At 37.1% G+C, this 26572-nt stretch overlaps 1 protein-coding gene across 4 annotated transcripts in view; it reads right to left on the reverse strand.

Annotated features, from left to right (window-relative positions):
* The window catches only part of LOC113483781 (protein FAM189A1-like), a 91251-nt gene that overhangs the window by 16858 nt on the left and 47821 nt on the right, over positions 1 to 26572 (reverse strand). For 3 of the 4 annotated variants that reach the window (XR_003399089.1, XM_026855624.1, XM_026855623.1), the window contains exons 4-9: positions 21631 to 21738; positions 14757 to 14774; positions 11993 to 12153; positions 11249 to 11384; positions 4586 to 4661; positions 1182 to 1772 (exon numbers count right to left, since the gene is read on the reverse strand). Coding sequence is in view for 3 of the 4 variants with exons in the window: in XM_026855624.1 (XP_026711425.1) it covers positions 1182 to 1772; positions 4586 to 4661; positions 11249 to 11384; positions 11993 to 12153; positions 14757 to 14774; positions 21631 to 21738 (1090 nt within the window). In the remaining variant the exon portion in view is untranslated. The remainder of the gene's footprint in view (positions 1 to 1181; positions 1773 to 4585; positions 4662 to 11248; positions 11385 to 11992; positions 12154 to 14756; positions 14775 to 21630; positions 21739 to 26572) is intronic. The other variant, XM_026855625.1, reaches the window with a different exon arrangement.

Consider the following 26572-nt stretch of genomic DNA (forward strand, 5'->3'; position numbering starts at 1 on the left):
TCAGAAATTCCTACTTACTGTCTGCACAGCAGCTTCAGAGCACATATATCCTAGCAGAGTAAATTTCAAAAATAAATGCAGACTTCTAGATTAAAGATTCACTTTTCCTGGACAGGATGCTGAGGCTAGATTTCTAAAGGTAAAAGACATTCAATTATTGAGCTAAGTATGAGGTCTCTGAAAAATCACAGAAACAGAATAATGGTGCAAAAATTGTAACAGAACCAACACATCTTTCTAAATGAAACTAGTTATTTCAGCATTTTGTCTACTTTTGTTTTGAGCTAGTCACATGGTTCTTCCTCTAGATGCCTTAGAAAGCCCACCAAATGCATCACTAACAGTAACACAATCTATGACATCCTACAAAACTTTTAATCTTTACTTTCAAACCACTTCTCCAGGTTACCACTTTGAATCTCTCTAAACAGCTTACATCCTTTTGTAAAACCTGCACTTTTCAAATGGTTTTGACAGTTCTACATTCCTGTTATTTGATCTAGCCATTCTCTACTAAATCAAACATTTCCACTAACAAGCAGATTTTTATGAAGATATACTGTTGAGCTAATGCCTTCTCTCTTCTTCCCTACTTGTCTAAAAGTTGATTAATAGCAGGAGATGCTTATCCATGACAGTCAAAAGCTTTCCTTTTCATTTATCATCTTGTCATGTGCATCATCTTTCATTTCTTTGTCCTTTGAAACTTTTCACCATTCACTCCAATTTGCCACTACAGTCACACTGACTGCCTCTGACATGCACCAATACTGTCAGTGTCAGTGTCACCTGCAGGAAATACAACCTGCTGTAGTACAAGCATGACAGCTCAGTTAATTGTTTCCTAAACAGGAAACAGCCACCATTCAACTTCTTAGTTTAGCTTCTCAATATAACAGTAACGGAGAGATGGAAGCATCTACTCAAGAGATGTTTTGCTGAGCAGTGCAGAAAGGCTGGTAACATTCAGAAAAGCCAAAATTAATTTCACTCTCTCACTTTTCTCACTTCAATTCTGAAAAATTTTCAAATCTAGAAAATGTGCATGAAACCAAAACCTTCACATATAAGTCAACCCTGATTGTAATGTTTCACGCAATTTCCAGCAGCACCGAATGCTGCATAGATCACACACCACTCATTTGTTCCATGCTCCACCGGCCTCGTGGTACTACACCTACCTTCTGAACAAGACGAACATGATACAGGGTCACTAGTTGATCGGACTATATTTGAAATTCGGTATTTTGTAATGTGATGCTGCTGGACAGCATTCTCGTGGCCACTCGTGTATGGTGAAGTATTTGCAGACCCAAAACAGGGAGAGGTCTGAGAGGGGACAGGAGTCTGGCTAAAGTCTGCACAGCAGATTTTCTTTTGCTTCAAAGGTGGCGTGGCAATGCTCTCTTGAGCAGAACCCTGCAGTTCTCTTTCTGAGGGGCTGAAATTGTCTGAGGAACAGTCCAAGGACCTGCCATGGGCACAGATCTTTTCCTGTCCTTGAGACCTGTTTATAGAGGCTCGGCTGTGGGAACTGTCATCCTCATCAGGAAAACCCTCTGAGCGAGTTCTGTGGAACCTGCAGCGGGTGCTGTAATCCAGAGTGCTGCAGCTCTGGTCCGTAGCCCCTTTGGGGGTTGCACAGTAGGGAGAAAGATCTGCAGAATGGAGAGATCCTTGAACTTCCAGTGAGCAAAGATCTTCAGAGGAGTAGCTGCGGTCTGGGATATCAACAGCCTCAGAGACCATCAAAGAGGTGCTTTCAACAGATGCTGCATAAAAAGAGATTCAGAGAAAAATAAAGACTTCTTCCTCCTCCCTCTTCCCCACCCCAACCATGTTTTCAATGTATTGATTTAAATTTAGTAATTGGCAAGTACGGCAACAATTACTCAAAAGCTTTCAGATGACAGAATGCCAAAGCAAAAAAAACCTGAAGTAATTTAATTGTTTCTAGTGTCCTTCAGCAAAGACAATTTGTGCTGTCCTCGAGTATTTTCTCCAACTAATAAACATGCTTGAGCACTGATGGCAAAATATTATCTATAACTACATTTGGACAGAAACAGTTCTTTCGCTACTGGTTTCTCTGGTAAACAGTGAGAGACTGCCTGTAGTAGAAAAAGTCAAACTTTACACAAATGCTGAAAAAACATGGCTCTGATCACTTTTAAACCTATCACTACTATCTATATTAGCTTTGCACCTAACACTTGCTAATCATTCATCATTTTCCTGAAGCATATATCTATGTTCTTTACAAATGAGGGCTCGCCATCATATAACATCTCTGGCACATAAAATATGTGACAAACACTTCAGATAGAACCTAAACGTTCTATGCAAGGTCACATAATCTTTGAAGTCCTTTCTATCAAAGATTGAGAGTGTTATCTCTTCCTCTGTCACGTCTACAAATATTATGTTATAGATTAAAATGGCCCCTTGTATGAAAATGTTTGCCTCTGCATTATTCCCAAAGTCATGACAAAAATAAAGAAAATAGAACTAGGTAATACAGTCTCCAGCCTCCAATAATATAGACAACACTTTTCCCATATCAAACTGGAATTCCTTACAGTCCTACATCTAAAATCAAAATATTTACAGAATACAAATCACATAATTCTATTCAGCTCAGCAGCCTCTGATGCTCATCTTTGCATAACAGCTGTTGCTAACCATACTGATGAGACAAGTGTCTTTTAACTTATTTTTGTTCAGGAATAGAAAAATAGGATCTTTTAGTGAATTAGAGAACATTTGTTAAGTGCTCCTATGTTTTGGGGTCTAGGAAGCAGCTTTCTACAGTATTAACTATCAAAAAGAAAATTAAATATTCATGAGGTTGGAAGTTATGAAGGACATTTTCTTCTTAAATAAAAAGTATCACAATAAGTATTTTCTTTTGGAGCTTCCAGGAAATAAATTTGTAACACTTACAAGGCAATCATAACATTGCCAAAAAGGATAATCAATAATGGAAATGCATCTATACATCTACATTACACTAAAAATGCATAGCATGCGTGGTTTATTATGTGTTAGGTGCAGTGGCTTACTGGACCATTTATATTTGTGAGGAGCCCCCAGACATTTTTTACCTAGTTAGATGATTCTTTGCAACATACTCCTTTAACTCAAGATTTGAAATACCTATAAAGTTTGTATGGGTACATGAAAGCATCCAATTTGTGCCTGTCTTCACAGCACAGTTCTTCATTGTCCAAGCTTTCTCTGGGTTGATTCAATTTAATTGATAACTAGAGTGTGGTCAGCCGTACCATTTGCTACCTGGACTCAGTGACCTTAAACTGTATTTATTTTACCTGTATTTAGCTTCTTACTATTCTATCCTTCCATGGCATGTTTTTTCTGGTACTACAGACAGCAGGAGGAGGGGCCTGAAGCAGATGAGAAGCAATCACAGCTCAAAAGACATGGAATGGTGACACCTGACTGATTTGACATGAATAAAACACACCCAAGGACCTTCCTATTTTTCTTTCATCTGCAACCTGCACAATATGTAATGTCAAAACCCTGGCTTGAGAGCTGGTCCACTGCTTCTCAATAGTTAAAACTCTAGCACTGGCCTTAAAATTTAGACTTCCATATGTGGATGTGAAGTCCAAATGTACTTACGAACTTTAGGAACTAGCTCTGACGACACAGCCCTTATTAACAGCAGCACTTTAAGACTAGTCACCTTCAGCACTCCATTGCAGGGGTCAAACACCAGGGTTTTAAAAGAATAATTACTTTTTAGCAGTAGTTAAAGGTTACCACCACTGGTGGCTCTGGGAACTGAAATCCTACTTCACAGAACAGGCAGTCTGTGTGTGTATGAACAGGCTGCCAGCCCCGTTCTGGATGCTAGGCGCGAGAGGACTGCTTCTGTTTCTTGGACCACTCTGCCACCACCTCTCCTCCCGTAAGCGTACCAACTGAGAACACCTGTCAGTGTGTTCATTAATATGATATGAATACGATGTGGAAAAAGTGTTTAATGGAAGTTTTACTAAAATAATTATTTCATACAAACTGCTCAACATCTCATGATGCACTGAGGCCATAATGTTTAAAAAGCCCTCGATATCAACAGACATGATAAGGAGGCCTGTTCTTGTAACTTTTAAACTTTAAACAAACAGGCTCTTCTACTTGCATTCACAACCATCTACGCTTCAGGCTGCAAGCTTCCTATCCAGGCTTCTGGAAGCCACGCAGGAAACCACTATATGGAGAAGACACATGGACGATCAGGAAGGCACCCATGGCTGCTGAAGGTTAGAAACAAACTGCCAGTTATGTGCACGACTCTTCAAAGGGAAATTACAGTTGTAGTTTCTGCCTCACACATAGTGTGCTTTGATGAACAAAACTCTCCTGTTTCCAGCTACATTTCCATTTCCTCTGCATTTCCAGCCACATCGGTTTATGACTGTGAAAAGGTTCTCCTTGCCGTTAACAATCTGAAAGCAAACCCTTCTTTCTCCATTGGGAAGGACAGAAGAGAAGGAAAAGTCCACTCAAAAATCCTACTACATTTTTCTCAGGTAGACAAACACAATGCTATGATCACCTTGTGTGCTGAAGTCCAGGGTCATGTTCCTCTCACCCAAGCTTGACTGGGATGCTTGCTGATCAGTACCAGCCACCTAAACGAACATTTTTGAATGAAACAGCATGTTAACCTGCAGTTTACCAACACCAAGTATAGTGTTCATGATCTTAAGAACACACCTGACACCGTGAAATAACTTATCATAAGCTGCTATTCAGACTGAAAACTATTTAAAGATACAGTATTTTACACTGTCTTTGGGTCAGGAACAAATGCAGGGCAAAGGAAGATGCTTAAAGCAAGTTTCCATTTTTTCAACATCTACAAGCTAAATTCATCTTGAATTCACAGGCAGCTGGGGCTGCAGGGCCAGATTACAAAACTTAATGTCTGCAATGCTTAAAACTAATGGTTTGATTACAAGCAATCTCTTCTTCTACAGTCTGCATTTTTTCATATTATCCTTTTTTTTTTTCACCACATTGTATCGCCCTAAAATAGGATACAGAACAGGAACCACAAAACCAAGCACAAGAGTAGTATTTTCCTTTGGTTATTTGCTGAGATGTTACGGATTTTTAAGCCCTGCAACATCACTGCCACCCAAGGCGGCTGATGCAGAATGCTCTCCAGCCTATCGGAGACTGCTGAAGAGAAATAACACTAGGACTCACCTTTTTTTCTGAAAGGATGGATCTAAGCGGGTAACTTCCCTTCACTTTTGAGAATCACGTGAACAAAATACAGAATCAGTCCTGCTGGAAAGACCTGATCCATAAATACCTGAAATTTAGGAAATTTTCTTTCTACTGATTTTATTAAACTTTCTATTGGATCTTGTTGCCAATCTCATTAGATTTTCAGCAGTTCTTTGGAATCATGATGACAAAAATATATAAAGTCAAAGGGAATGAGATTGATACCACTTTTAGCAGAAAGCATTCTATCTGCTTCTGTCTGTAGGGCCACAATTAACTGGTAAAAGCTTATTATGATTGGTGACAGAGTCTAGAAATAACCATCAGTCACCTCTGTGAAGACCTTTTGTCAAGAGCTTAATTTGTATCTGGCCTTCTAAAAAATTGAATGTGGCACTATTACTGGGAAGCTATTAAGGGAAGAGCTTCCAATGCACATGCCAGTGTAGATTAATGCACACATATACGTGCATAACTTACTGTGCTCACTAATTTTTTTCTAATATCTATCTCTACATATCTATCCATAGCTTACTATGATCAAGTGATCAGGAAACTTTTTCTGATCCAAATTCAGTTTTTAAAAGTGATTTTAAGTCTAAAGGTTAGAAAATACAACTCCAGACAAAGAACAGTACCATTAATACTTTAACTCAGCAGCAGATGAATAGAGGACTGCAAAAAAAGAAGTGAAATCACTTATATTTTTAAACAATTTACTTGGAAATTTCTTAAAGGATCTCTCTTTATTGAAGCAAAATATTGCATATGTGATTAAAAAAAAAAAAAAAAAAAAACTAACCGGAGAACTGCTGGGAACTAACTGGAAAAGTAGGTAATGTTCTCAAATGCTCTTTGTTGCTGGAGAAAATTCAATCAGACTAACTACATTTTGGAAGAATTAACACAATTTTTAAGGGTCTTTGTTTCTTTTTGAAAGTCTAGGGGTTCTTTTTAAATCTAGGTGGTTTCACAAGTTCTTAATCATTGACAGGAAAATATCTGCTGAATATCTGTGCTGAAACATTTATTGACCTTCTACATTCTCAGTTATGTGGCAGCTGCAGTTACATTGCCTAGGACCTATAAAATGAGTTACATGCAGGGCTGAGGTTTTGGCAAACCTGTACTAAGGAAGAAGAACTGTCTGTAGCTTTGACAGCAAATTTAAAGTAATAACAACATTATTACACAGTATATAAAGCAAACTTAAGGCTCGTGGAAAAAATCCTGCAATCAAAATACTGCATCTCTCAAAAAGCCCCACACTGTTTTACAGGCAGAAGAAATACATACATTGTATGCATGTATGTATGTTCCTATTACACAAACACGTCTAGATTACAACAGTTCAATCGTCACATCCTTTTTTTTTTTTTAAAAAAAAAAAAAAATTTAGTTTGCCAGAGGGAACAATTACAGAATTGACAGAATTTTTTGACTTGGGAATAAGACAAATGATCTCATTTGACACAAGCCACAGAACAGCTATCAGTACTCTGCCTTGACATCTTGTTAGAACAGAGCTTGCACAGAACACACCATGGACCCAAGGTGTATTCCAACATGGGTAGGAGACAGACTATTTTACCTTGTAGTTGGGTGTTAATATTGAGAGTCCTTCAGTTCACCTGGGGTAGGGAGAGAGGTCTTAGGGAAACTACAGAGATGAACTGTTCTTGGCACTCTACTCCATGCAGTGAGATTTGTATCAGCCTTTCTCATCCTTTGGAATTTAGATGGACACAAAAGCTCAGCCACCAAATATCACATCCCTTCTCAGGCTCTGCCTCAACCTCAGAGACTCCTACAGAACCTGAAAAACCTGCAGCAGCTATCTAAAGACATGGGGCTGCATAAACAAGGTAACGTAAATCGAAGGACGTGGCCTCTCTGCTTAACTTCTGGATGCTTGCTAACATACTGCAGACTATATTATTATTATAGTTTTCTCTAATTACAACTAATGGAAATTATAAAAAAAAACCAAAACGCCAAAAAACAACAAACCTCACAACCAAACCCCAGCAACATGACAAATGATGGGACAAATTTACACACGCAGAAATTGCTTTTTGAGACCAAGTGGAAGACTGTGAATATTCCCCTCTGTATAAAATCACACACACAGAGAAAAGCACTCATCATAAAACTTTATCTCTTAAAGGCCTCACTGACAACTAGCATCTTGATAGCGAGAAAATGAGAGATTTTAAGATTTTGGGAATGCAGAAGACATCATGGATATAATTTGAATTTTGGTTTCTCCTACTTTTTTCACTATTTAGCCATATTTTGCAAAATGCATGCCATTTAAACTGGTCTGGTCTATGTGGGTTTTTTACCTTTTCCTTCCTTTGTTCTTTCTCCATTCACAAGAATAATTGCTGAATGTATTTTATATGTATTTGGAATTGATTAACCTTCTTGCTTGGGGGAAGGAGAACCATGGTTTTAATTGTAGGAGGTAACACTGACAATTTTCAGTCAGGTCAGTGTTCTGATTCACACAGGGATGACAATGGTTTCATACAGGTTCCTGCACAGCCCAGGGTAACAAAACCTTACTGACTTGCACATCCCCAGACATAAACCTGGTAACAACAGTCATTAAGCTGTCAATAGGAAAAGGGAAGAAAAACCATGCTTTTAACAAGCTACACAGCCTAAAGTTTAGTAAATCTTATAAAACTGGTATAATTCACCCAGAACCCAGATCTGTTTGTTCTTGTCTTTTCTATATCCTTTTCATCACTTTGCATGGAAAATAGTGTGAAAACCACTTTTTTCACAGTCATAAAATGGGAATTCCTAATCAGTACAGAAGACTACAGCAATTTTTACTTAGATGAAACCACTCAAATTAGGACTGACATTTGTTGTCCATGAAATGCATGAAATATTGAGTCTAATTTGATACAATTTAATAAAATTCTAAGGACCTCAATCCATTTAAAAGCAAGCAAAACCTATTGCTTGATGCTCAGTAAGAGGTTTTACAATTATGACATTATTACATAATGGTTTCTAGAAGCACTTCTGTAGCTAAAGCTCTGCCATAATTTCCATTGCAAAGACTGCTTTTAAGAGATTTATAAATCTAGTGATTTCAGTTCATACTGTACTGTAGCTGGTGTATATTATATGGGAGCATTTGTATCAAGTAAGAATTTAGGACTCCATTTTGTTCCTCTTGTAGACCTAAACACTGTCTTAGACTTTGGCTCTATTCCTCCATTTACAGACCGACTGACTGCAAAAAAATATGTTGGGGCTTCTGTTGTCACGAAAAGTATGTGGCTACAAAGTCACTGTGTAGGCTTCAGTTAGCATTGCCAATGTACTTCACTTCTGATACTCAGCACATGTTGTTATCTTGCTCCTACAAGCTCTCTGAACCAGCAACTACAAGGCTTATATAAACTTGCTCCTGGTAAGAAACTATGTAATTATCGCCATTGAGAAATTAGAAATCACCACTCATTTTCATTTGTGAATAGAACAAACGCTTCTGGAACCCAGGTGGTCAGAGATTAATAGGCAAGGCACTGACACTGACCCCAGATGCCAAAAAATAACAGTCAAAACATCTACTTATTAAAGCTGATGCTATTCTTGCAAGAGCACAACTTTGCTGCTTTAAATTATGTCTCGTTAAATTATATTTTTCTTATATGCTGGTGCCATTGTGCTGCTGGATGTTAACGCTCATGCAAAGTGTAATTGCAATTACAAGAGTGCTTAAAGTGATTTTGAGCTTAAGTATAAATAGACACTTTTCTAAACCTTACTTAGTACCACATACAAATTCTTATCACAGATATGATCCTCCTCTTTCCCCCAACCATGTATAATTCATAGAAATTTTGCTTTTTTTTTTTTTTTTTTTTAATTTTTTTTTTTTTAATCACTGAAAAATAACAGCTCCTCCAGGGCTTGCAGGTTCCTCTGAGTTACTATGAAGGAAAAAGGATGGAACTTGGAAAAAAAAAAAAATTAGAAAGGAGATGGCCTTGGAAACTCCAATTTTGCTGTTCAGAAAGGAACAAGCAGTTTATATCGATTCATTTTATTATAGCCAAATAAATCAAAGGTATTGGCATGTTTCTTGTGGCAGGTGGCTGAGGGTATGATACAAGGCAAGGACTAGAAGAGGTGTCAGAAGCTGCTTTGTCTGTCATAGAAGCTGCAAAGTTAGGCACAACTTGGAGTTTTTTTAATAGCATTTTTGTCAGGGACTGTGTATCTCAAATTTCTTTTTTCACAGACACTTGTCTTATTAATTATCTTAATAATCGTCTTGTGTATAATAGTAAAAACGTATGTAATTTCTTTAGTCTTCTGGTTTCACTTGTGGTTTCTCCCAATGTGAAAAAAAAATCACTAGCAAACTTTTTAGTGTTATATTTTGGGGAAATGCAAAGTATTCCCCTCCGTAACGTGGGTGCAATTTGGCAATCTGAACACACACATTGCCACAGTGCGCTATTAACAACTGATAAGCAGTATCTAGAACGTTTGACTCCTTTTTACTGAAGCCTGCAAGAAATTACAGTTTCTAAAAGCAATTCCAAGTATTTTCCCATTTGTGACGGCTGATTCAATTATCACACATCACTTCAAGCAAAACTTTGCTCAAATTAGCTTTGGCTGTATCTGCAGATACATTATCATTTTAGTTTCAGCTGAGCTGATACTGTATAGTAAAAACTAAGGCAAAAAGCGGAACGTAAATATTTGTCTGAAGTATACTGGATCCTTTCTCAAAGTTCAGAAGAAAGGTGTTATGCACTATCAGGCATAACTGTTTCTGCCATAGAACAGCAGAAGCCATTAAAAGCTGTAACAGCCAAAATACAAGCACCAGACAGAGCACTACTCATTGCTATTTCATAGGAAGAACGTGTCTTTATCGTTCTATCATTCAAATCTTTGCTCTGTACGGTTTCTTACCAGCTAATGTAACACTGAAGTTTCTAGCACTTTGGTGCCTGTTAGGAGCCTCCTTATGGAGGCTGTATCTTATAACTACTGATGCATAAATTCTGCATTGAGTTCAAGGCATCCTGTCAAGACTAGAGCATAGCATTGTAAGAACCTGTACTATTACCAGATGCTCCCAGTACTTTTCCAGAACATGATCTGAAATCTGACATAAGTGGGGGACTGCAAATGTGTATTTTTAACTTTGTTAATCTGAGGTTATTTACAGAGATTTTTGTTGGGAATTTTCAAGTACATGTTCTACCTACACATAGAGTTTAAAATGGGAATTCCTAATTAACTCAGCTCAGATCACACGCAGAGCAAAACCAAATGTCCCACGAGCTCTATGCTATACACACACATACACAAATATACCGAAGTTATTAGCATTACATGTCACAAAACACACAGCTATCTTTTTCCTTATTAAACCTACACTGTCATACTGAGCTCCAACTACAAGTACTCTGTTAAAGTGTGGCAAATCCACTATCATCAGTAGTTGGAATAAAAAAAATATAAAAAACTGTAGGGGTTTTACAGAAAATAAACCTGCTTCCTAATCAAGATTTCTCGTTACCTATAGAAATAAGAAGTGTAATCTCATTTTAAAACATCATTATCCATTTCAAATAAATAAAATCACTGTGCTCCGTGATTCCAATCCATTCTTCTAGGTTTTTGTTACTGACAGTCCAGTATTGTATAACTTTTTTAATGGATGATATCAGCTGAAATATTACCACTTTCATAAGCATTTGCCCATACATGCACAAGTACATAAGGAGAATACAGATTAAGGAAAATTGCTTAGTTAAACCCTTTTAAAGAGAATGGTCTGAAAAATGTGTTTAAAGAATATAAGTATTTTGTAATGGTTGTTCCCCCAAAGTACAATTAACCCCAAAATTATTTTAGATCATTAAATTTATCTAAAATTGTTTCACATCATGAAAATTTGAAGACTGTGTAAAGAATTTCCTTTGGCTTTCCTTACCTGACTGGCAGGTGTCTCTCCAATTACTGCCTCATAAGGAGGGGGCAGCTCAGCTGGATACAGCATTCCTGGGCTGTTAATGGTTACTTCATATAAAGCACTGAATGGGGAATGAGGGAAGTCCAAATGGAGACCTCTGTTTACAGACACAAACAAGCAAACGTAATCATTAAGAAATAGCATTGGATTTATTTGGCAAACTATTACCTACACCACAGTGATATAGAGCATTCTCCGAATTCAAAGCCAATACACTACAAAGTATTATAGTGAATAAATTTATCAGACAACCAAAATGAAGCCCTCGTTCACAGGGTAGCTTTAAAAACTGTATTTCATCTTGGATGCCAGCCATCTCTACCACTCTCTTTTGCAGTCATTAATGTCCTTCAATAGTCCACACTAATATACATTAACTGCAATGATTTCCTTAGAAAATTAAATGTCATATTCAACTTCAAGAATATAACATTAACAACTATGAAAGGATCACCTATAAGCTGATCTTTAAGTTCAGATATTGTTATCCTTCAAGTTCAGTCAATTCTCTATTACAGCAATGCTTTAACACAAATATTTTCAGATGCATCCTAACCAGTTTGCAAAAAATGTATGTAACCTCTCTGGAAAAGAAGCACCTAATGTAAGTGAAGGACATTACTTGGCTTCATATTCTTTCAAAGAGCTTCACAGCCCGTAGCTCAGAACTACGTGATGACTGCAACTGCAGGGAAGAAGAATCACCTCTGTGCCTCTATCACCGGTGTGCAGGTGTATTCTGGTGGGTAGTAGGGTGGAGGCGGTATTGGCGGTATGAACTCATCAAAATCCAAGGTCTGATGCAGGATAGTTCCATGTGGAGTCATGCAGTCAGGATTGGTAGAATGTGGCCTCTGTGGCAGAAACTGAAAACGAACAGGTCAAGTCCCTTCAGATGGTAGAAACATCATTACCAATAATAAAAATTTTAATAATAGGGCAGTATTAGCAACCCTGACCAATATACGGTGTCATTAATATCCACACTGAAATGAAAAGGACCCTTCTGGAAGCTTAAGAGTACTTCAGATCAGTGAGGAGTGTGAGTCAAATTGCCAAGATGTAACACAAGTTTTTACTAGAGACATAGAGAGGTCTGTGCCTCAAAGTCAGTCGCTCTTAGGATGCAGAATATAGAGATTTAAAATTAAATAGCTTTTCAATAAATAGTTCTACCTTGTAATACAATTTTATTAGAGCATTACACAATCAGCTGTATTTTAATAACTGATGAACACCAGATACAACTACTATTTGCATGGTTTAATTTCCAATCTGAAATACCTTGTGCTTACAGAAAAAAAACCCCAATCCCACTACCCCCCAAAACCCCAAATAAACCAAACTAGAAACAAGCTACCACATATTAATTAAATTTTGAATAAGGCAACTACAAATAGCCCATGTATTTTTCACTTCCAAAACAGGGGCCATCTATAACTATTCTGTATTATTCTCGTAAAATATAATAGCCATTTGTGGTTTGGTGATACAGACACTGCACACTTAAATGTGGTATAAAGGTTTTAAATACTGGTATGAAAGGAAGAAAAACAGTTATCCCATATAAATATCTCAAAACAAACAAAAAAATAACTATGCCAAATAATTAAAAGTAATAATACTGAGAACTACTGTCAAAATTTGTGACAGGAACAGCTTCTAGCACAGCAGTGATATCAAGAAGCCATTCTGATACCTTCAATATCAGGAACACTGTCATCTAGCAAAAGCTTAAACTGCTTCAAGATCAAGTATGGACTATTCTGCAGATCACAAGGAACCCAGTCACCTTGACCTGGCTTTGTATCGTCCCCATGGATAAAAGGGGGACTAAAGACAATCCAAAACACAGAATTCCTTCTTCTCCAGGCAAGCTTCTGCTGTCATATCACTTTTCTTGGATCAGTAAATGACTCAGTCTTTAGCTTTTGCTTTTTAAAAGAAGTGACCTAAGAAAGTTTGCTGAAGGCACATTTATTTTTATACTGGAACAAGAGAATGAATGTCTTTCTACAGTTGTGTAATTACATTATTATTTATTTAAATCCATGATAAAGGCTTAAGAGGTGAAATAAAAGGAAAAATGCTATACTTTGGAGATCCAGCATATAGAAAGTAAACTACCTTAAATTTTAATGTCACAGTTTTATATTTTTCCCTTTTTCAAATTTAACTTGGTGCAGTTATGCTGAATTTACATTACCATAAAATTATAATGGTCTTTGGTATTTAAACGTGGAGATACATCTTAATTCTACTAAACACACACTATGTATGTTATTTCAAAGGTCAGAGCTGTGACACAACAGAGGGTCAGGAGGACCAATTTCAATTGTTTGTGAAAATGAACTATTAGCTGCTTACTTTCTAGAGATATTTTCACAAGTAACTATCAAAGAACCTCCTCTGCAGAACATGTTACATCAATGTATCTTACAGTCAATCAATGACTTTCAGCCATTCTGGTCTACTGATGGTACAGGAATAAAAGGCATCTACTTGATTTATTCTTCATTACATAAAATTCCTGATGCAGTTCATCACCATCTTTTCATGTGAGATGTGATGCTGTAATAACATTTCAAGTACACATTTGTCTTACAGAATACAGCTACATTTTTGCAGTCACTTGGTCTAAATTCACCTGATATTTCAACAGCCATTTCCCAAACTGTAACATTACCTTAATATGAACTGTTAAACATCAAAATTCTGCCCTAAGTGATAAAATCATCAGCAGTCATCAGTCTGCTACCATCCCAAACACACTGAAGAATCTTTTAGGAAAAAAGGAAGCAAGACAAGCTTCAGCTTATTGACCTAAAAATTGTATAAAAATTTATCGTAACAAAGACATATCCTGCATACCCTGGCATCTGCATACCCTGGCTCACATTTTGTACCCTACTTAATTCCACCAAACTCAGGACTACACTCATTTTCCTGGTGGAGTGGATAATTTGGGTCATTTTCACAGTCTGAAAACTAACAATTTTCTCTTACAGCTTTCTTTACCGTGTCCCAGCCTACTTCTATACACTGCCATGGAACCCAAGCTTTGGTTTGCACCAGAGAACATGTACCTCCATCTTTTCCGTTCTTGAGTTTCCTGGAGCTTGTTTCATTCAGTCACATATAGGGAGCAATACTCTTAACACTCCTCCGAACAAGGCAATTAAACACACAGCACTTTTACAGTGAATGAACTATCAGCATACATTTTGTGGGATGTGACAGAAGGGAAAGGTTTTACACAGGGTAGAAGAGGCTATGGTTCAAGAAGGAAAAGACCTAACGTTTAGATGCAGTTCAGTTTAACAGTAGAACCATTTGCATCCCTTTCAGAACCTTTACTGTGAATACAAATCATGGCAACAAACTCTGCGTGACCAATGCTGAAAATGAGTGGCAAAACGGACAGGAAAGATGCATGTTTGGGGGGGTGTGTTTATAAACAACAGTTTACCTGTGTGATATCATCCTGCTGGAAGGCACAGAAATTAAAGTGAGAAAGGCTGTAAGAGGGATACTAGCAGGAAATGAAACAATAGCAAATACAAGGGATTATCACAAAGAACAGACATCCTTGAGAAAACAATCAGAAAGCTACTACATGGGGATTAAATCATATTTTATTCCATACCACCCTATCTAATAATGTCTGCTAGCCTGCAAAAGTTTATTCGTCCTACAGGAAAATGCATTTTAAGAATCTTTAAGGCTTAATCTCAAATGGTGAAGGCTGGCAGGAGCTCAGCAAAGTCTTCATACAAAGTCCATAGGTGAGAAAAAGACACAGTAAGAAAATGCAAACAGCTAACAAAGCTGGACTAGGTCGAGGAACACTGACACATGCTTTTACAAGGAAACACATTTTTTTGGTATTTGCAGACAGTTGTTACTAAATAATTGTTCTCAAAACGCTGATGGCAAGTAGGATAGGCAACAACAAGAACTGCCAAACTGAAAATGGGGATGGTCTGTTCAGTCACAAGTATAAACAAGATCAAGCTGCATTCAATGTAATTTCAAAAACTATAGCTCACACTATGGAACAACTCACAAAGCAGGTCTCCTAGCCAGGCTTTTAGGCTTAAACCAGTAGCCACTACAGAAGCAATGGGTAGAAAATGGTTGCAGACAAGGATGAACAGCAAATAGCACCAACAGCTAAACACTGTAAATAGCCAACAGTGTTAAAAGCTTTGCATAACTTTATAGCTGTCAATAGATATTTTAAACATATTTACTAGGCATAACTAGATATCGCCTGGCTCTGGAAATCCCAAATACTCAACCACTTCTGTTGACCACCTGGAACTGTTGGATGCTGGGAGCTTTCAGAAGCCCAACAGACAGCGAAATACATACAGATCTAGAATACGTGCTCTTCTTTTAGCAAATACCCAGCTTATGTTTGAAGCTTGGCACTCCAACTATTATACACACACAGGTTTTTTCTCATCCTTGGACTAAAGATGGCCTTACTCTAGTCTCGGTCTATGTATAGGCATTATACATAGATCGGTGCATGTGCTAAGTGGATGCGCAACACAGAGCACACATGGCACACAGAATTTTGTGTGCTTTAACTGGGCATACCTCACTTTGACAGAGTTAAACAGCCTGATTTAAACAGACCTCTTCTTTATCTCATACTGAGGACTACTTAATTTGTTATTTAGTTTACAGTTCTGAGGGAAGAATAAAACACACTATCTGGCTGCAGCAGGGTAAACAAGAACGTCATACAATGCTGTGGTTTTGTACCCACTTCTTGGACCTGAATTCAATACAGAAGTTAGCCACAGCATCAGCAGCAAGTTGTTATCAAGCAGAGAATCAGAAACACCAATGTCAGAAGCACATCACTTCCAGTAGAAGCAGAAGAGGTAAAAGTTTTCTGAAAATGGGGTTACACTCAAGGATCTATGTGCCATAATACTGCAGGGCTGCACACCGGGGCCCTTCTCAGCAAGCTTAGAACCTGTAGCAAGACACATATGCTGTCGCTTTCCAGTGAAGAAGACAGTGCTTTGTAGAAGAACAGAACTCTTCTCTCAGGTTTTAGCTCTTCAAGGTGAAATAAACACCATCAGACAGATATGAATAAGATTGTCAAACTCAGTCTCTTTTTTTATTGTCAGACCAAATTTCCGGCTCTTCACTGAGAGGTCATCTAAAACTTGGTCAATGAAATGGCCAGAATGATTGGAGTTTATTAGTTATGTCCTAAATATGCTGAATATTTAAATAAAAGCTGATAGAGGAGTCTCAGTTAAGGAACTGAAGAAACCAGCAGATAAGAACTGTAAATATAACTCTCTAATGAAACAGTTACCCAATGAGATACAGTGTGGTAAATCCCTTCTACTCAAGATTTGTGAGACTAAGACCTCTTCATCGGTATTTCCAGATATGGAACATCCCCCCTAAACATCAACAAAGACATCCTCTCTTCTACACATTCTGCAGCTGATCAGCACTGCAGACCCCATGTACGTGACAGTGCTGGGAGTCACTGCTTACCAACTGACATACCTGAACAGTAATTGCCATAGTACACGGCTAGTGCTCTAAGGGAATCTTCCTATTTAGATTATTTCCCATATCTGCATGTAATTACCACCTCTGCCTTCCATATCACATTAAATAAATTTCCTCTGTAACTTTGAAATGAGCCCTTTGGAGACTCCAGGGTTCATTATCCTCATTTCACTATCTAGATGTCATTTATAAAAATATGCTAATTCTTGGGAATGGGAAATAAAAATTTCTAATTGCATATAATTAAATATTGGCATGTTATCTATACTAAAAGCTCTTTGCGATATACTTGGGCCTATAATTCTGTCTTCAGTTAACTGTCCTCCTCCTGGACAGGTTGCTTTTTTCTCTTCTGAAACACTGGCATCAGTATCTCCTGGAGGGAAATGCAAACGCTAATTGTCTGCAAGTACCGAAGGATCACGGCTCACTCTTCTAACTTGTCCCTGATCTTAAAAGGAAATTGCAACACAGAAGATTTTTTTGTACGGAAAACACAGATTCAATTTTTTCTGCTCCGTTGTTTTCAGTTGCTGCTCCTATAACCATGATAAGCCAGAGGGACTGGTCTGTGACACTACATCTTTCCTGAAATACTGGGCATATTTTTAAAAGTCTTAATTATGAAATATTTATTTATTCTACCAATAAAATGCGAAGTGGAAAATGGTACATTTTTTAAAAATTACAAAAAATTTCCTGCACCAAAGGTTTCTATTTTAGCTTTTTTGTGGTGGAGGTGCAGGGAATATTTATCCAACCATATTTACATTTAGGTTGTTTCTATGGATGTACATCATTAGCAATGCATATTTCTAACAGGATTGGAATCTGGGCTTTTCGGTACGTTTAAGTGAGCTTTGTACTAAAAAATGTAATATTTAGGTTTTGATATAATTAGGTTAAATAATAAAACATTTGTAATAACTTAAGATCAATTCTCACTTAATGTGAAGCTTCACCCTGAAGGGTTTTTTTTATTACTATTTCACCAGGATAAAGGGTTAAGCAGTGCCATCAATATATTATCCTTATACAGAGGTGCTTTATTTGAGGGTTTGGGTAGAAATATTAACTACAGCCTATTAAGTTAATGTCATGCTGAATTACCATTATGGCTGATGAAAACAGTAATTAAATGTTACAGCTTGCATGTGTCATCATTACCTTATTTTTTTTACAAAATAACAGATTGTTTTAGATATCACGTAACATGAAGAACAGTTACTAACAGTGATGGTGATAACATCAGAATACACTGAATGATATCAGTGCCATTACTTCAAGGATAATTACTATATAAACATATTTGGAGTAGAAGAAGGACTGGAATAGGTGTACTTCATGCTTTAGCTTGGGCATAATTTCTCGTAATTCTTTGTGTAATTCAGGCAGCTACCTTTTGAAGAAAACAGTAATTTTTTTTTTTTGCACTAGCCATTCATCAGATGATGCAAACTGAAACTGCTTTAGGCAACAAATGAAATATCATGGAAGTGACAGCTTCGTTATTAAGAGATGTTTCTTCACATTACAGAAGCTTGATATAATCTGATTTGATTCACATTTACCTGCTGGAGAGGTGTGTACTACACGGAAAGAACAATTCTGGGAAGCCCTGTAACCGAGTGCAGCCTTCGAGTGTCTGAAGTAGTGAAACACATAACAAATGCTATTTCAACCTGTAACTGTGGTATCACATACTCTTGCGGCTTTAGTACAATTGGTAGTTGGCTTTTTTTTTCCTGAGCAACTATGTGTACCTAACAGGGTGAGAAAGGTTAAAGTGAGGTGAAAAATCTGGGGTACTTACTGAAACAGTCAACTCAAAACTAGGAAAATACATTTGTGTCCTATACAACAGTACAAAAGTAAAACCTAAAGGAAACCAAAATATAATGTAATAAAAGTAATTTGCAATATTTTGCAGCATTTTTTCCTTAATGCTTGAAACCAAATGTTTGTTTAGTGGGATTTTTTAACCAAAAAAACCTCTTCAAATTAATTGGAAAATTTAATCTGTGCTTACTACTAGACAGCTTGTGTTTGTATTTTTCAGGGCATTTTTACTAAGAGATTGGTACCTCAGAAGGTAGCAGTTTCCAATAAAATACTGTCAGCTTGCTTGTACAAATCAGATCCTCACTGTATGCAAAAGTTAACAAGAAAGCAGATACTTGTTGTTGCAGATTTTCTTGAGACTGTATTATATGCCAGTTCTATGTTGCTAGGCAATAAAACTGAAGCACGTAGAACAGTTTCATGACAGAAGAAAACTTGAAATTATTTGAAATATGCAAAAATACACCATTCTAACTGATTAATTTCTGAGACAAGAACACTAACACAGCTCATGAATCACGAAACTGATGATCTAATGATAACCTAATGATGTCCAGTGAGGATGTTTCCCATTGCATAATACTTTTGATGGCTAGGAATTATATTTTTATGCCTCTTCTTCCACTAGGAGAGCCTACATAGCTCTTGAATACTGTAAGAGTAGAGTCAAAGAATCAGTATGATAATTAAAACCTTTGCATCTGAGAGGGGTGGCATCTCTTGCTGCTGCTATCTCAAACTTCAAGCATGGTACAATGCTACCAAGAGAAGATGCATGCCTCAGTGAAAAGGAAAAAGCACAAATCAGACATTAACAAGCAAGAAAAAAAGGAGTAAATCAGATTTCTGGGTGCAGTAGAGCTAAAGGGAACTGCAGATCATGGGACAATAGACTGAAAATAGTGAAAGAAAAAGGAATCTTCAGGTCAGAGTTCAGCTGGTCTAAGTCAGCGTAGCCCTGGGTAAATTATGCTCACTTAGTCCCGGTAGGAATCTGGCTCAGCAACTTGAAAAACACAAGGGAAAAACTTAACGATAAACAAGAAAAGACTAGGATTGAGCAGAAAGAAAGATATAATTCCTTTCCTCTGTGGAGAGGGAAGAAAATTCCTGTCAATGGAGCTGAAAGTGTGGGAGAATGGACAACTAAGCTGGAAGACAGAAAGCTGGAAGCACAAAGAACAGGAAGCAAAAAGAAATTGATATAAGGGCAGCATCACTAGGTAGTAAAGAAAGAATTTTAAAGAAGAAAAATGGAGTGGCAGAGAAAGTAATTATGTGCTTTTAAGGTATTTAACTTCCTATTGAGATTACTGGTTCTTGCACATGCCCATGAGAAGCACTTTAATATCATTATTGGTCATTGTCATCTATACATTTTCATTCCTCTTACACTGCTAAATACCATAAAATTTAGGGTAGGTTATGATTCCTGGAATATATATGGTTACACTTGTGGATCACTGCTACCACTGTTACACTAAACAGACAGATCTTTCCAGGTAGGATGATCACTTCATCTCCCTCTCATCACTGCAAGGTGAAAAAGATCCCTAGTCAATGGGCATTCTTGCAGAAAATATTGGGGGTTGTGGGGGGAGTCATGTGTGTGTGTATGAAAAGAAAGAATACCTACAATATGGTAAAAATCCTTTAACGTTTAAAATGCAATGTGTCATCAGCTGAAATGATTATTTTTGTCAGTTCTGTTTGACATCCAAACTGATTATTAAATAAGCACTGTTTATAAGCCTCCACAAGCATTCACAATATGAATACAGAGTGACATATGAAAAAACACATTTATGCACCATTTATAGGCATTATGTAGACATTTGTGGCTAACTTACTATATGCACTACTATGTGAAGTAACCACCAGATCACAGATTGAGGATATTCTTTACCTGAGTTTGTAACCCAGTGACAGGAACATCTGTCTAGAAAGAAGTCTTATCTCTGGAATTCATGGACTTAAATCAATATCCATGGCAGCTAGTGTATTGCTATTTATTTTTAAATCAACCACAGGCCTGCATGGCAGGTTACAGACAATTCTCTGTTGTGTAAACGATTTGCAGCTAACTTGATGGGCAAGTATTCCATCTATGCAAATTTTTAAAATACGAGACATTTACAAATGTCTGGTATTAGGTTTGTGCACTTGCCCTCCCTTATTAAATGGATGATAATTTCCTAGATTGGGCAGTAATAGAGCTGAGTTAGAAACAGTATGCATGACCTGCAAAATACAAAGGATTTTAAATTTTTCTTTTTTTGTTTCAACATTACATTGGAACCTTGAGAATCACAGCGTTCATTTGGGATAGGAAAGCTGTCTTTGTCCAACCAAAACAAGACAGTATCCTGTAGGGCAGCTGGCTATGCAGAAGACTAATGAACCTCTTCCCTCTTGTTTTAAACACAAGTGCTACTCTGAAGCTGAACATGTTTCCCTTATGAAAACACTGCTATTGGCACAGGGCTGTGAAAAGTTCCAGTTTTGAACTCGTAGTTCATATACTCCATAGTTCTCATACCAGAAAAGTAGTGAAAAATAGTATCTCAAAGCTAGGTAGTTGTTCTTTAAAGTGTGGAAACTGAAGAGAATAAACATGTAATGACAGAAAATGTAATGTGTGTATATATAACTGAACCTCATTAATAACCTCATTAACAAAAATAACACTTCTAATTGCAAAATCCTTATTATATCTCCCTAATATAATATGTAAACACTTTAAACACAGCAGCTATTCATAGTGCATACATCTGTATGCTAAATTTATATAGATGCATGCAGATAAAAAAATACACCCATGCACACACACGTTCTAACACTACACAAAGACACACACATTGGCATAAGTTTAAGCAAAGAGTAGGTACAAACAAGTAAGGACAATACATTATGTTGGACAGTATCCTGTGTTGTCACTGAAACATACTCACCATTTGCAGGAGATCAGAAGAAACCATCTGCATGCAACACATTGCTGTTGCCAAAGCACAGACAATGGTGGAGATGATATTGAGAGCGCACACACTGAACAACAGGTCCTGTGAAAAGACATGCATCAGAATATCATCTCTTATCTCAGGGACACAAAGGACAGGAAATATTTTTAGCAGTTTGTTAATAAACACTGTCAACTGCTATCAATTGATATGGTCTCAATTAACTATGTAGAACCCATTCAGCTCATAACTTTTTTAAACCAGTCTGGCAAGGGAACAATTACAGAAACAAACATCTTCACTTCCGTACTTCTCACAATACATTTGGTACCAAAGATTTCCTCAGAAGTATTGGTATTTCAAGCGTTCCAGTTCCCTGAAAGGAAAGACAAATTACTTCTTTCCCACTGGACTCCAAGCTGTAGCTATCACAAGAGAGATACCACGAAACAGACTTCTGATTCACTGCTTTCAGTAGTTCAACCCTACAACTTTGGTTTGTGTGTTAAAAAATTCAATGGGAACTCTAGCATGAAACAGAGAATTTTATCCTGTATCAGACACTCTATGCATCTGAAACATTTTTAGATACAAGAGAAAAGCAGTGACTACATTCGGGCATTTCAGCTGGTGCTAATGAAGTAAGTGTATATGGATACATTATTTTTTAAAAAACCCAAAACATTTAAAATAGAATATAAAATATTTCTGTTTAATAAGTATGAGACAATAAAAGAAACATTTGATTTAAAAAGAAACATTTTTATAGCAAAGGTATAATTTAAAAAAAAGCATCCATCTCTTCCAATCACTGGATTTTTAATTTACTTTCCCAACAGCCAGCGAAAAGGAACACCGATTTAGCATGCTGGTGACGTTTCAAAACTACTACAATCCTTCTACAGCAATTGCATAGCTGTTGTACTTGTGACCATTATGTGGCTCAGTTAGTATTCTGAACAGCCAGTAGAAGTATTTGAGAAAAAGCATCACAGAGAACAGATGAAAAACAAAACCAAAATTGTTAATATATCATGAGTAAAAACACCCACTGCGTAATGAACAATCTGCAGATTTAAGTTTAAAAGGGTATTTCAGTCACTGCCACTGCATAAAATAACTTCCATGCTATAAAATCAATGCAATGCCTGCTTGTTTTTTTCCAACAGTACCAAAAAAGCGTTAGAAAGGTGCAGATTTACTCCTGCCCTACCACTGCGTGCTCCTCAAGTGACCTTCATTTGAAGATGGAAATGCCAGCCATGGGAACCAGGCAGACATGAAATGGGCCAACAAGTTCTAGTCATTTCATCACTTACACTGAGCCAGATTTGTTCTTGCTGATTTGGTCTGTAGTTTTCCGTCTTCCTGGCCAGACCCTCAGCCAGGGGAATAGTGAATCAACAGCATCAACAGCAAAATACTGGAAAAGCCAATCTCTAACTCACATACAGAAGGTGATATAGAGGACTCATTCAAATACAAAGTCATATGGACCAACTTAGAGCATTCAAATAGAGGTAAACAGGAAAGTAAATCCCTAGAGATGCAATTACTTAAGGGTGGCACAAAAAGAGACTGAGATCCTGCATGTTCTGCTTTCCATATTTAAACCTAGGTAAAGAACACTAAGGCAGAAACAAGATCTAGGGTAGAAATAGGGCGATTTCCTAGCAATAAGAAACTTTATTCATTGCTTACTACAGCCATTTAGAACCAAAAGATTTAGCTAATCTGAATGTATGACTTAATACCATTTATGCTAAACAATAAAATGTACATCAAAGTTGTACCTTGGGATCCAAAGTGTCTTTAAGACCCTCATATAACTGACATGTCTCATGATAGAATCAGCTGTGCCTGTATCACTCAGATGTTTCTTTGATCTGTTCCTAAAGATTCCACAGCTTCATCCCACTATTCCAATGCTTCTTTTTACTATCAGTGTCCTGGTTTTTACTATCAAACATCCATCCCACAGTTGAAAACCATTCCTCCTTTTCTTCCACATCATCTAAGAATGGGCTATTACAGAGCAGGCTTTTACACCTTTAAAATCTATTATCATGCTTGAAGTCTCTTCCTCCTTTACTCCATGATGTATTAACCCCATTTCCCCCAAACCTTGACTGAGACCAATTTCCTAGGCCTCTCATAATTTTCATTCAGTTCATTTGGTTCACCACAAGTTGGTCCACATTTTTCCTCAAATGAAGAATCCTACACTGGGCACAACCAAGGCCTTGCAAATGCTGGCTATAGGGTAAAGATTATTTCTTGTGCTTTACAAGCTATACTCATCCTTACACATCCTGCAGTGATGACTGAGGTTTTTTGCAACAGTACATCATTGATTTTATCCAACATAACCCCAGATTCTGCAGAACTACTACCCTTTTCATCCTGCTACTAAGTAAGGATAGAAGCAACATTACCTTATTCTCAATTACACCTATCTCACATTTATAAAAAACAAGGAATAAGCCAAACCCATTTCGTAATACATGAACAGAGAGAGAAAGGATTATTTTTTTTTCTCCCAATTCCTTCCTTTCATACTTCAGAGCACAGAGTAAAATCTTTTAATGCTTTTCATTTTTAGTCATTTTTTCCTTCTCTACCAGTATTTCTAGAAAGCCTCACCAAACAGTGTCAAACCAATCGCTTTCATTTTTATTCATTGCTAGCTATTGTGAAACAACAGACAAAGTAAGTTGACTCTGCAAGTACCCTGAGCCGCAGCAGTGTCCCAGACTGAACACACACAATGATCACGACTTCTTTGCTGTGGTTTGAGATTTTTGCCATGCATGGGTAGCTGAACTCAGTTTGCTATTCAGCATTACATGTTATGTAGAGCAGGGATTACTGGCCACAGTAACAACTGACCTCTTTCAACAGACTTCTTTCCCAGGCTAAACACACAGTAGTTAGAGTATTGTTCCTACTGCTATATTTTTTCAGGAGAAAATACAACTAGAATGTTTCAAATGCAGTGATGCAGAATTTTATGTATTTCATAAAGAACAAGAGCAGACATCTATCAGCCAAAACCAGAAGATAGCAAAGCTAAACACATTTGGAAAAGATGCTAGCTTTAAATTTTTCACAGTGAAGGTAACAGCTGAGCAATGATTGTGATATCCTCACCATCACTAAGTATTTCTGAAAGCAAGGCTACTTCTTTCTTTGTTTTCATTGGGTTTTTTTTGTCCTAAAGTCTGTTTTAACTCAAACAGGAATCAGCCCACAAACCAAGAACTGAACCTCTCCCTCTGCTTCACACCCCCCCTCCCCAACATTAATCAGCCTTAGGCAATTTACCATTTTGAGGGAATTTCCTCCCTGTGCCCCGCAGAACAAGTAATCAAGTAATTCACAGGACACTAATTTAATCAACTATAGATAGCAAGTGAGCAGGAACAGGCTTTCAAGACCTAACACCCTCCACAGCCAAACACGCTGCCAGAAAGTGTAGGTGCTTATGCAGATTCCAGCTGGAACACATTGACAATTAAGATGTCCTTTAGGAAATGTCTGTGAAAAAGCAGTAACCACACCAGGGATAATCTTAACTCTCCACAGCACTTCACCACAGACAGCTACATTTATAGGGGTCTAAAGAAGCAGGAAATCTATATTAAATACAAAAGCAAGGAGCTTTAGTGACAGGTTTTTCGTTGATATCTGCAAGAACTACACGAATCAGAAAACACAACACATGAATCTGTAATGGTGTGAAATATGTTTCACTGCTGTTCACAAACGGCTGAAACAGTTTTATTTTACTTGGTATTTTTCTGGGTATTTTCATCTTTTTAAGACAAAAATCCAATTCTTCAGCATGTTTCTAAAGTAATTAATGCTCTAATAGGTATAATGTACTATGTAGAATTATTCTTCTGCAGGTTACGTACTCAATTTTCTTGCTACACCTTAACTCACTAATCGCAGAGGACACAGATCCCTTTAAGAGTGGAAGCTGCTGTCAGAGTTGCCTGGAAGCAAGCCTAGATGAATTGAGATATATACCCATAGGACTTATACAGTATTGTGAGCTATTTCTCTGTGGCCAGTTATTTTCCCAAGTAGGTCCCTCGGTAGATCTCAAAAGCTGAATTTGAATTTAATACTGATTTATTTAAAAGGCAAAATTTAATGGTTGTAGTATTTCATTTTTATTAAAACTTATTACCAAATTAATTGTCTCATTACCTACCTGTGATGTTTATCACATCTTCCCTCTTTAATAACGGACACCTTTGACTTACACTCTGGTCCCACAAAGGATACTTGTGCATTCTCCAATCTTATTCACACTACCATCCATGTCTTACTTAAAGAAAGAAAATCTATTTTTTCTTCTTTTACTGAGTTAAGGTGGTTTCAGTATTACTATTTTAGTATTGTTTCTGTGCTACTGCACCTCAAAGTTCTGCCTTTATTAGCACAATTAAAATAATACTTTGCAACAGAAGTTTTAAAACCACATATTTTCCAAAAGAAACAACCATAAAGCAAAAAGTATACTAAAATTAAACCTTTCCTTTATATCTATGGGGAGTTTACCCCATCTTCAGTTGGGGTTGCCATCTCATAGAAACCCTTCCATACTTCATATGCTTTCTCCTCCATAAAAGTCACAGCCACCTTTGTGATCCTGTAAATTTTTGAAATAAGCAGACTCACACATCCCCGAGAGTTCAAAACTGACTCAGAAGTAAACTGCTTAAATGTGTGGTCTTGTAAAATGTCTCAGCTGGAGATCTTCAGAATGGAAACGGAGTATAAGAACAAAATTAATGTAATTCTTCAGCCATACAAAGACTCTGGAACATCAACCTCTTAACCCACTAAAATGGTGAAAGGTATGTTAGATGAATTGCACAAAAATGTGGCTGTGTGTGGAACAGAAGATGCGAATATTGGGGTTTAG

This window comes from Athene cunicularia (genome assembly GCF_003259725.1).
Source record: "Athene cunicularia isolate RWA chromosome 10 unlocalized genomic scaffold, athCun1 chr10_part1, whole genome shotgun sequence".
Classification (NCBI taxonomy): Eukaryota; Metazoa; Chordata; class Aves; order Strigiformes; family Strigidae; genus Athene; species Athene cunicularia.